Source organism: Fukomys damarensis, unplaced genomic scaffold, assembly GCF_012274545.1.
Source record: "Fukomys damarensis isolate Sample0158 unplaced genomic scaffold, DMR_v1.0_HiC HiC_scaffold_33, whole genome shotgun sequence".
Classification (NCBI taxonomy): domain Eukaryota; kingdom Metazoa; phylum Chordata; class Mammalia; order Rodentia; family Bathyergidae; genus Fukomys; species Fukomys damarensis.
Window position 1 is genome coordinate 51359588 of NW_022900945.1, and position 11053 is coordinate 51370640.

The 11053-nt window shown below is 43.4% G+C and overlaps 2 protein-coding genes across 2 annotated transcripts in view; one reads left to right on the forward strand and one right to left on the reverse strand.

Moving 5' to 3' along the window:
• Positions 1 to 88, reverse strand: part of LOC109117804 (histone H3.3A-like) — a 2201-nt gene extending 2113 nt beyond the window's left edge. Inside the window, exon 1 of the mRNA XM_033758078.1 lies at positions 4 to 88. Within this exon, the coding sequence (XP_033613969.1) occupies positions 4 to 88 (85 nt within the window). The remainder of the gene's footprint in view (positions 1 to 3) is intronic.
• Positions 89 to 6100: 6012 nt separating this feature from the next.
• Positions 6101 to 7987, forward strand: LOC104856843 (histone H4). The gene is made up of 2 exons (XM_010616344.2): positions 6101 to 6537; positions 7768 to 7987. Exons 1-2 carry the CDS (start codon positions 6245 to 6247, stop codon positions 7844 to 7846), a joined length of 372 nt encoding a protein of 123 aa, XP_010614646.1. The 5' UTR covers positions 6101 to 6244; the 3' UTR covers positions 7847 to 7987.
• Positions 7988 to 11053: the final 3066 nt, after the last annotated feature.

Sequence of the window (11053 nt, forward strand, 5' to 3'; positions counted from 1 at the left end):
CGCTCTTGCGGGCTGCCTTGGTGGCCAGCTGCTTGCGCGGGGCCTTGCCGCCGGTCGACTTCCGGGCAGTCTGCTTCGTGCGCGCCATACCTCACCTACTTCCAACTAAAGGGCCGTAGGCAGTCTTATTTATAGACATAGCCTCGCCTTGATTGGGCCAGAAAGAAAGAATTTCTAGAGTTCTGATTTCATTGGCCAGAACTCAATCCTATTTACTGAGGCAGAAGATTGTTATGCTAACCTTTCTGTTATTTCTTCTTTTTCCTCCTTTGTCTGATTTTTCCATCCAAGGATAGTTATTTGAAGATCTTTCCTTCAAATTGATGTATATTTTGTAAAAGAAATGTATAAGCTGTTTGCATATTTTGTATTTTAACAGGTTTCTTCTGAAAAACATCATGCCCTCCCATGAACTGGAGTGATTCAGCTTGTTCCAAGTCACCTGTTACTACTGTAACATTTCTCCCACGATCCCTGAAGCATAACAAAACAGTATGTAGTGGAAAGATTGAAAAATTAAACTTACCGTTACCTGACTTCTGACCCCAACCAAACTCCAGTTTTATTTGCAGGTTAAAGACCAACTTGATATTAGGGCCTTTGCCCTCCTTTAGCCTTTTCCCCTGGAATGAGGTGTCCTCCTCACTCCTTCATCAAAGGCCAGTTAGTGCCTGCATATGAAATGCTTCTGAGTAAAAAAAAAAAGAGATAAGACCAGAAATACTAATCTCTCCTTTACAGTGAGGAATGGTTTCAAGTCAAGTCCTTTTTAGCCATGGGACAAGCTGAAATCAAGTTTCAAAGCAAATTTTTCATCAATTACTGACTAGTTCATATTTTCTTGAGTAAAGATAAAATGTTTTCTATTGCTTTAAAGGTTTAAAATTTTCTATATTTTCCACAAAGACAGTAAAGATCCTTTGCCTTTCAGTTAGACCATGTGCTTTGAAGTATTATCCAGGCAACTTCATAGACAATGTACTAGTTTACATAAAGCTTTTAATGGCATGCTTGCTTTATTGAAAAAGTATGACATACAACCTTAAGAAAATTCAAATTTAAGAATCAAAGCAGGCCCAAGATGTTTAAAACTTACCTTGATAGTGACAGTACGAGGCTTTTCCCTACTAAAATCGAAGTAAAATAAAAGAGATTTTATGGGGGTTTCCTTTAACAATGTAAAAAATTGTTAGCTTAATAAATATTTTCAAGAATCTCCCATGAGCAGCTGCAGACCCCTCTGAGGAGCTCTAAAATGACAAGACTGTGACTGATGTGGAAAATATGATCCCCTCCAGTGGTGGTTTTGTAACCATGCCCACAAGTGGAGAGCAGCTCTCAGTGTTTAAAGTTCTACCTACACTGTGTCACTGAATGCCAACTTTGTGAAATAGATGTTACTTGCCTTGCTTTATGGGTAGAAAAACCGAGACACAGAAATTATGGCTTGTCCTGGGTGAGTAAAAATGCTACATAATATTCTAAAGCAAAATAATGAACTCATAATGAACAATTTCTATTTCATTATCACTGTGCTAACTTATAAATTAAACTTTACCCTAAGTATACACGGTGTATGGTAAAAACCATCGCACTGTTTCTCTTGGTTACAGTATTGTTTGTCGTTTGAGGCACTGACGAGGCATCTTAGAACGTATCCCCTGAGGATAGGAGGAAACTGAGGATAAACAGAGGATCCAAGATAGGATTTCACTTGTATGACATAAATGATAAGAAAATTCCTGCCCGGCAAGTTCAAGGTCCTGGGTTCCATTCCCAGTATCAGAAAAAGAAAGAAGGAAGGAAAGGAAGGAAGGAAGGAAGACAGAAAGAGGAGAAAAAATGCTAAGAGTTTTCCCTCTGATTTAATTTTTTAAAAAAAAATATAAGAATCTGTGCTCAGAAAACAGAGATGTCAATTTAAATATTTACTCAGGGAAGCAATTTAAATAAAATTATCAACCAAAGTAGTAAACTTTCAGTGGCTAAAGGTAACATTTGTCAGAATACAAAAACTTCTGGGGGCCGGGGATTTGGCCCTCACAAGCGCAAGGGCCCAAATTCAATCCCCGGTACCAAAAAATAAATAAATAAACAAAAACAACTTCTGGTGCACAGTTGCCTCAGAAATCACCTTTAATAACAGTTCCGTCCCCAAGTTGGTCTCTAAATAGTCCTATGAAAGTTTTCAAACTACTATTTATCAGAATAGGTTTGTAATGCAAAAGAATCTCTGCTTTTCTGCAGCTTTGGGAGCAAGGAATTTGTTCTATTAAAATTTCTGAAGTGACTTTCATGAGAAATTATAAGGGTTTACACTTTGAATTTTAGTAGTTAGGAAGGGGCAGCAACAGGCAGGGGACTGGGAGCAGGGCAGGCAGGTGAATTTATTCTTTGAATAAGAAGCTTCAAATTTTCCACACAGGAAAATAACAGTAAAGGTTAATAAATGAATAGGTATGTAATGTACATGCATTTATTTTTAATACAAAAGTAATGGAGTGAGTTAAAATAGATGTTACAGGAAGATAGTTTGTGTTGGATTTTTGGCTTCAAGTACTCCCAGGATTATAAGTACTCCAAACCCAGACCATTTGAATCTGGCTCCTAGGTTGGCCACGGATTCTGCATGATTTGCTTTCATCTTGACTGCAGCCCAGACCAAACTAAGAAGCCATAGGAATATATTTATACATACTGGGGTTTGAACTCAGGACCTTGTGTTTGTGAGGCAGGTGGCGGCACTGCTGAGCTAAATCCCCAGCACAGAAGCCATAAGATTTTGAACTTCTTTCCTCATCCGATTCTGAGATAAATTCACTCCTTCAACATTCTGCCATTGGATAAAAACTTAGCATCATTCTCCTTTCTACTTGAGATGGGAAGGTAAGGTGTGGCTAAAACTGGCTGGGAAAGGAGGTGTCACGATCCTTGGAACACAGCCCCAAAGCCCTGCAGTGGAGTTCTCGTGAGAATTTGAGCAGGTTTTCCTCAGGCTGTCCTCAACCTGACTTCAGCCTGAGGAGTGGGGATACAAAAAAGGCGGTCCACCCTGAGTTTTTGGCCACTATGTTCTCTCTTGCATGGTGGTCCACCCTCACGCTGTAGGGTGTACTTCTTTTCCTACTTTTACTTGGCTCAAACTTACTCTGCAGAGCCTCTTTTCCTACTTTTAATAAAACTTTGCTGTCATTTGTGCTTGTCTTGAATAATTTTTTTGCTCAGATAGAACCTAGAAACCATCTCTAGAATGAGACTCGAAAACCCCAAAATATAGTGACCTTTAACACATACTACCAATACTGCAGTTTCAAATTTATACAATTTATAGCCTTACACTATAACTCCACTACAATATACAAGAAAGTAACAAATTCTATTTCAAAGTTGTACAAAAATGGTTTTATTTCACTAGCCATCCTTGTGGAATATTCTAGGTTACATATTGTAGATATGTTAAAAACTTTATACTCTAAGAACTGCTTTTATATGAATTGTAGGCATGGATACACAAATGATTATTTTTCTTCAAACTTCACGGCTCCTGGGTTTTGTTTTGTTTTGAGATGATTTCGCTTTGTAGTTCAGGCTGGCCCTGAGCTCACTATATATAGCCCAGGCTGGCCTCAAACTTGGAGCGATCCTCCTACCTTTGCCCCGAGTGCTGGGATTACAGGCACACACCACGACACCTGGCCCTTCATAGGTTATTAGAACTCATTCTATAACCAAAAATAGATCAATGAGAGAAAAGCAAAGCTGGGCATGGTGGTACATGCCTGTAACCCCAGCATTCAGGAGGCTGAGGCAGGAGGATTCACGAGTTCAAGGCCAGCCAGGGCTACACAGTGAGACTTTGTCTCAAAAAAAACAAAAAACAAAAAGAAAAGAAAACATTTTTAATATGTGCATTTTTATACAACTAGATACAATACATACTGTCTTAGTTACTATTTTCATTGCTGACACCTGACACCCAAAGGTAAAAGAGGAAAAGTTTATTTAGCTCACACTTTGTAGAGGTTTCAGTTCATAGTTGGCTGGCTCCAAGGCAGGGTGGCATGGCAGAAGGGCATCACAGAGGACAGTTCATGGTGGGCAGGAAGGCAGCAAAGCAACAAGGAAGGAAGAAACAAGTGGCAATAGCAGCTGTCTGTTCCTTGTGCTCGTGCTATCCAGGCTACACACCCTAACCGGAAGCACTCACACCCAGCGTGGACCTTCCTATTACTCACATTCAGAACGAGGCCAAAGCAGTCAGTGGAGTACTTTAGTAGTCACATATACTCAGTCCAGCATCACTCACTTACTCTAGGCACCGCCACCTCTGGAAATGCCCCACCTAATGGCCTCGGGGGATATCTAGACACAAGCTGTAACACATATGGAACACCCCAAAAATGAGTGTCTCCAAAGGGTGGTTCGAATCAGGCAGGGGTCCTATGTACCCAACTTAGTAGAGGAAAAGGAGAAAGGAAAAGAAAAAGATTTATTTTTAGCAAAATAAATAGCCCTTAGAAGAAAAGGGAGGTGTGATAGTCCTGTGACAATGACTGGTTCCATATGGTACCAACTTCTTATCTCCAGAAAGAGAAATTTGGGGTTGTTGCCAGATTTATAACAACTGAGTTAAAATGTTGAGCTCTTTGGGAAGTCTCTGCTTTTAGACAAATAAAAATTTCAGGAACTCAAATGCCTCTGTCTCAAAACGTTTCCTATGCCCAAAGTGGCATATTTGGGGTGGCATAACATGCTCCTCTCCAAAAGGGAATTCCACGGAGGGTCCTGTCCCTCTCACTTCTGTTTGCTTTGGCTTTCGGTTGTTTTTATCATTGCAATTTGAGTTTTTTCTCACCAGTGTTTGAAAGCAGTCAAATGCAGGAACTGTTCATTCTGTAAATGAGTACTGAGTTTATACCAGACACAGACGTAGCCAGAGATGAGATCTACTGAGAATTCCAGGGTGTAGCTTTGCACATGTAGCTGTGTGACCCACGGCAGTACTGTTCACTGAAAAGATGACAACTATGCTTGGGGCCAGGGTGAGTCAGTCCCCTCACACCTTGTAAGTTTTAAATTTAAACATTTTGAGCTTTGAGTTTTAAATGACTTAAGAACCACCAAATGGATCTACACGTCTGGAGCCTATAGGACTGGACAAAGATCTGGGATTCATCGACATATAGAAAGTAGCTAGTGCCAAAGGAAAAATGGAACAAGACTTCTTTAAAATAATACTTTTCAGGAAAAAACTACCTCTGATGCAGAAACCACATTTTCTCATAGCCTCTTCTATTGAGCCCTAGCAAAGGAACAAACATGCTCACGGTAACAAAGTTTCACGGGGCAGTTTCTGAAAGTGACCCTCCCGATAAAAAGAGAGGTCCTTTTGCAAAACCCAAAGCAGCGGACTTTGCTAAGCAGGGGAGGGGGCAGTGCTCGGCCAGGACACAGTTTGGGCAATGAATCCTGCCTGACAATAGGATCGATTTTGGAGGATCTGTAGAAATGGCTGCAGAACGTCTCCACTATACACCGTGCTGTACATTCAACAAAACTTCGGGTGGCATGCATTGGGGTTCACTGACCTCCACGACACAGCAGAATTCTGAGACCAATTTGCCTAGGATCCGACTTGACTGAGATGAAATACTGTGCCTACGGTAACCAACAAAATAGTGACCATACTAAAAAAATTGCAGCGAGCTTCTCCCTCCCTCCCGCATCCACTTGTAACCCAGCAGCCACTGCTTTTGCTGCAGTTTTCTGCAGCCAGGTTTGGAATTCTCCGGTCTATTAGATTCGGCGCGGACGTTCTCTCCGGCCCATTTGCTCTTCCTCCAGCTTCCTTCCACCAAACCTTTCCTTTCATTCTCAATGTACTGCTTTCCAGGAGCCCGGAGAAGCAAAGGGACAAAGATTGCGGGATCTGGAAGCCGCGTTGGGATCTAAATTCTCCCAGAGACTATGGCGGATCAGCTATTGAAAAACAGCAGGGGTGGAGGAACAGGAGAAGCACAAACAAAAAGAGGAAGAGAGGGAGAGAGGGAGAAGCTGGGGCCAGAGGGAGCTGGAAGGCCGCGGAGACGGAAACAAAGGAAAGGAAAAGCAGCGAGGGGGCGGGGCAGCTAGGCCGCTTCCCGCCCGCGCTCTTTCAGTCTTCAAATTGGTCCGATCCCGGCGCATATTAGCAGGGAGCCGCTGTCGTCCTGGTCAGAGGTTGTCCTTCCTCAGCAGAGCAGCTATGTCTGGCAGAGGTAAAGGCGGGAAGGGTTTGGGTAAAGGTGGTGCTAAACGTCACCGCAAGGTCCTACGGGACAACATCCAGGGTATCACAAAACCCGCGATTCGGCGTCTCGCCCGCCGTGGCGGCGTTAAGCGCATCTCCGGCCTCATCTACGAGGAGACTCGGGGCGTGTTGAAGGTGTTCCTGGAGAACGTCATCCGCGACGCTGTCACCTACACCGAGCACGCCAAGCGCAAGACGGTCACCGCCATGGACGTGGTGTACGCCCTCAAGCGCCAGGGCCGCACCCTGTACGGCTTCGGGGGCTAAGTGCCTGGTTCCGCGTCCCACTCGCAACGGCCCTTTTTAGGGCCAACCACACAGTCGCCGGAAGAGCTAGTCGCTTGTGGAATTTTATCCAAATTGGGGGAATTGAAGGGGGGTCCAGTCAGGAGGAGGCTCTTGCAGCGCTGCTGGCCCTGAGAGCTGGTTTACTGACAGCCACAGCTGCCTTCTACGCATTTGTTTAGAGCACGTTCCCCAGGGAGAGTAGTCTTGCCGCTGGGTCGTTAGGTTGCCACCACCGTGAAGTGTAATCCAATTTACGCAGCACAGTGGGAAAGCAGTGCTACATTTGACGTCCAGAGCTGCCAGTGCCACCCCCGGTCTATTATTGGACGGTTCACCTCCAGTCCTTTCTCCACTCTTAAACAGCCAGGAGGGCCCGGGTCCCTAAGGGCTCATTAACATGGGGCACTTGTATCTGCGTGCTTGTCTCAAGCTTGCAAAATCAAAACTCGTCAACCAACTCAGTAAACGTACTAGGAAAGTTTCAGATGTTTCTAGCAATTTAGCTGGCGAGTCCATGAAACTCCCGGGCTTCTGGTGTTCAGAAAAAAGGTTTCAAAATTAGTGAAGAACCCGAGATGTTCAATTCTCGGTGGTGGCACTATGAGGATACAGATGTAGAGACATTTGATGTAATCCTAGAAAAGCTGAGCAAACATACTTGAAAAGACTTCAAGAAATGTAATTCAAGTCTGTGACTTTCTCGTTTGGCCCTGTAGTCGCTCAGTAAAACGAGAGACCTATTAACATGCTTACCATTGATACAGGAAGTACAGTTTAATTTTGACCAGCCTAAAGTATCAGAATACTGCTTCAGTTTTCCTAATCTCCCCTGATTGGGATTTAAGATGGGTGGGTCCACAAAAAACTTGGGTGGGCAAAATTTAAAGCATTGTGCTTTAATACTGGCGCTGTCAGCAAGGAAAAGATGCAAGACTTACTCTCCTGACCCCATCATTAGAACAGGGAAGAAAAATAGTTACATAGAAATGTACAAGTCATGATCAAAAAAATATAGTTACATTTTTTAAAATGCTTTACAGTAAATTCTGGCTTGAAACACTTATCCCATCGTCTTTGCCCCTCGGAAGCACATCTGAAAGCCTTCTTTCCTGTCCTTAATTTGCTGTCATGGCTGCCTCCATGCAGGCACGATTCAAAACATTTACCTTTCATTCTCATTTTGACTTTAGGAAAGAACCAGAAGCCCCATGTGCCAGATCCAGTAAGGTGGTTGAAGACATAATGATGTTTCCAATGAGCGGCATGTGACAGCAATATTTAGTTTTAATCACCTTGTCAAGACATGTGAAAATTACAGAATACGAAGTAATGTGATTTTTTGCATTAATAAATGCCTTTCTCTTATCCATTTCAAATAAAGAAATGGCTGGGGGATATTTCATATCTCATCTCCAGTATTATTTCCTGAGTTTGATCCTGGGTGTGTGTGGGGGGTATGGATGGATGGATGACTGCAAGCAATGAATTTCTGTTGTTTACAAATTACTGTCTAAGACATTTTGTAACAGCTCCTCAAACTGAGTCAGGTGTCCACTATAAACTTGTATTGTTGCAGAGTACACCACAGAGTGCATCTCCCACCTTTTATCTATCCTTCCTGGTAATGAATGTCCAACACTGTTTCCAATGTCCCACCTTCTTTGTCATGTTTCCTGATAAACTAGTATGAGAGGTTTTTTTGGATGATGTCTTAGTTACTTTTCTCATTGCTAAGACAAAATATCCAACATCCAAAGTTAAAGGAGGAAAAGGTTTATTGTAGCTCAGTGTGTAGAGGTTTCATTTCCTAGATGGCTGGCTTCAAGGCAGTGTAGTCTGGCAGAGGGACTCCACAGAGGAGAAACAGTTCACAGCAGGCAGAAGGCAGCAAAGCAGCAAGCAGCAGACACAGCAACAAGCAAGGAGGCAGAAGCCTCTCCCTTTTATCCCTTCTAGGCTACCTGCCTTTTGGGTGGTGCCACCCACACCCAGGATGGACCTTCCTATTGTCCAAATGTAGAACTACCAAGCAGTGGACTGATTCAGTAATCACACAACCTTAATCCCAGCATTGTAAAATTTAATCCCAGCATCACATACCCTAGAACCAGCCACCTCTGAAAAGCTCCACCTATGAATGGGGAGACAACTAGATATAAGACATAACAGATGAAAACACAGAAATCGAATATCCCGCTCCTGTGATCTGTGTAAATTTAACTCGTCTAGGAGGTAGCAGTCTGCCCTTTGGAATGCTGTCCTCATCAGCAGCTCACAAAAAGGTCACTAAGTACCTAAGCCCTCCATGCTGGCCTCCCGCTGACATTATTCCACTTTCAAGTATTTGCTGAACTAGCTAGTACACAGTAATCTATATTCTTTTGATTATTAATTTTATGACTATCTCTACATACAAATACTAGATTTTGTGCCTCCTCTTCTATAATCCCCCTGCTGTTCTTACTCTTTCTCCTACAGCTTGCAGAGCAAAGCCTACTCCCTTCCCATTTAACATTGAAGACCCTAAATAAGATGGCCTCAAAGTCCCTACCACTACAAGCTCGTTTCTCATTACTGACCTTGGCCAACCTTCTGGACTGGTCCTCTCTCATAATTCTTTTATTTTTCTGGTTCCTCTGACTGGACTAGATGGCCCAACCCAAATGTTCCTACCAGAAAAGCTCCAGAATTCATCTTTTAATCTGCATCCTTCTTCACCACCTACCACAGCACACCTTCAAAGTGGTGCTCATAAAGCCCAAAGATCTGGTTCCCATTTCTTCAGACTTAAAATCTGTCTCCAGGTATGAGGGTGCTGGGATTCCTACTGAACATGACAGTAGCATGTTTTAATCAGAGTGATGATCTCATTTGGTTTGGGTAATTCTCTTGACTGTAGTGGTTCACAGTTGCGGGTTAAAACCCATTAGCAAGTGGTAAAAATTTAACTGAAAACATGTAAACGAGCATCTTCTTTTCATGAAACAGAAGAGAACTGAAAGTATCAAAGTGTATCCCAAACAAAAAAAATATGTATCGTTTTGTGCAACTTTTTTCAATTTTAGATGGGTCTGAATATGCACATAAAAGTAAGGTACTAGGGAAGTTTGGAGTCCGCAGAAATCAGTCACTGCTGCCTACAACCACAACTGCTACAGTTGCCTGCCGCTGCTGCTCAACTGCAATAAGACACCCTTAGTCTCGCTATGGAATAACCACATGCGTGGTTTTCCTGAAGCAATGACTCTAATAAAAAGGAAAAGTAAAACCCCAGACCCATCTGGCTCTAATTCTACTTCGGCCATCCTTTGGCTCTGAGGGCCACATTATCTCCTTAGTTTCTTCTCCTTTTCAATCGGAGGAACCAGCCCTTCCCTGCAGCTATTCTGACCCCAGATGAGGCTGGGAATGAAAGGTGAACCACGAGCCACCCAGACACCCCAGTGTCCCCCTGTCTGGACCACACAGTGCAGAAGCTCATCGTGCAATTACAATTATTCACAAGTTGTTCTGTGTCATTTTTTAGGGATATGATTGTAATTTAGACTTACATCAATTCCTACTGATGTCATTAATAATAATTTCAACATTAATGGTGTCATCAGTATCCATTTATTACAAGTGAGGCTCTATCCTAACCATTTTATATTAAATGCAACTATTTTTCACCCTCATGGTGATCCAGTTTACTCTGTTATCCTGTTTTACAATGAAGAAACTGCAACCCAAATCTTTTCTTTTTGGATCTTTTTCAGGTTGAGGGTCAGGAGCCTGGCCCTACCCCACCACACCCAATGGGCCTCAAATCCCAATTCATAGAGTGACGTCCTCAAGCTTCTGTTTCCCATCCCTTCTCTCTTCTGCCATCCATCCTTCCCTCTTCTTCCTGCCTCTCTTTAGATAAATTCCACCAGCTGTTTGCCTTACCACATCCCATAGGAAGCCTGACAGCACAGCTGATTTTCCTGTGTTTGGAGACAGAAACACGGGTCCTTCTCCCAGGTCCTCTGCCTTCAGCAAGACTGGAAATGCTAGTGGGGCTCCGCCCAGCGAACTCACTCTCCGTTGCTACTGCTAGGATCAGGCTAAGGCTCCAAATGTGGCCATCTGTGGACAAGGGCACCTGGGCTTCTCAGAGGCCATGGTCATAAGCAGTTCCCTACTGTCTGTATCTGGGCCACCCCTGGAGACCTCAGAAGTTGTTCCAAGAGGACTAGCCCAGGCCTGCTCCCGGTCTGTAACTACAAGGACTTCAAAAGATGGGGCGTTTGGCGCCCAGCTTCCTTCCATAAGGCAGAGTAGCAGATGAAGTAAATTCATTTCAACAAGCATTTCTGGGCACCTGTGGTGTGCCTGGCACTTCTTGGATGCTAATGCCACGGAGACGGACAGATACAAATTGTACCTGCGACTTCTTACCAGCCTGATGCTGAGGTCAGGGGACGGAAGGGATCTCCAGATAGAAAGGTAGAGGGA

What these genes read in the sequence shown, in the direction of transcription:
- LOC104856843 (XM_010616344.2), top strand. Translation starts at nt 6,245, where the DNA reads ATGTCTGGCAGAGGTAAAGGCGGGAAGGGTTTGGGTAAAGGTGGTGCT. An exon ending in AAGCGCCAGGGCCGCACCCT is followed by an intron (nt 6,538 to 7,767) that starts GTACGGCTTCGG and finishes TTTTGACTTTAG; the next exon opens with GAAAGAACCAGAAGCCCCAT.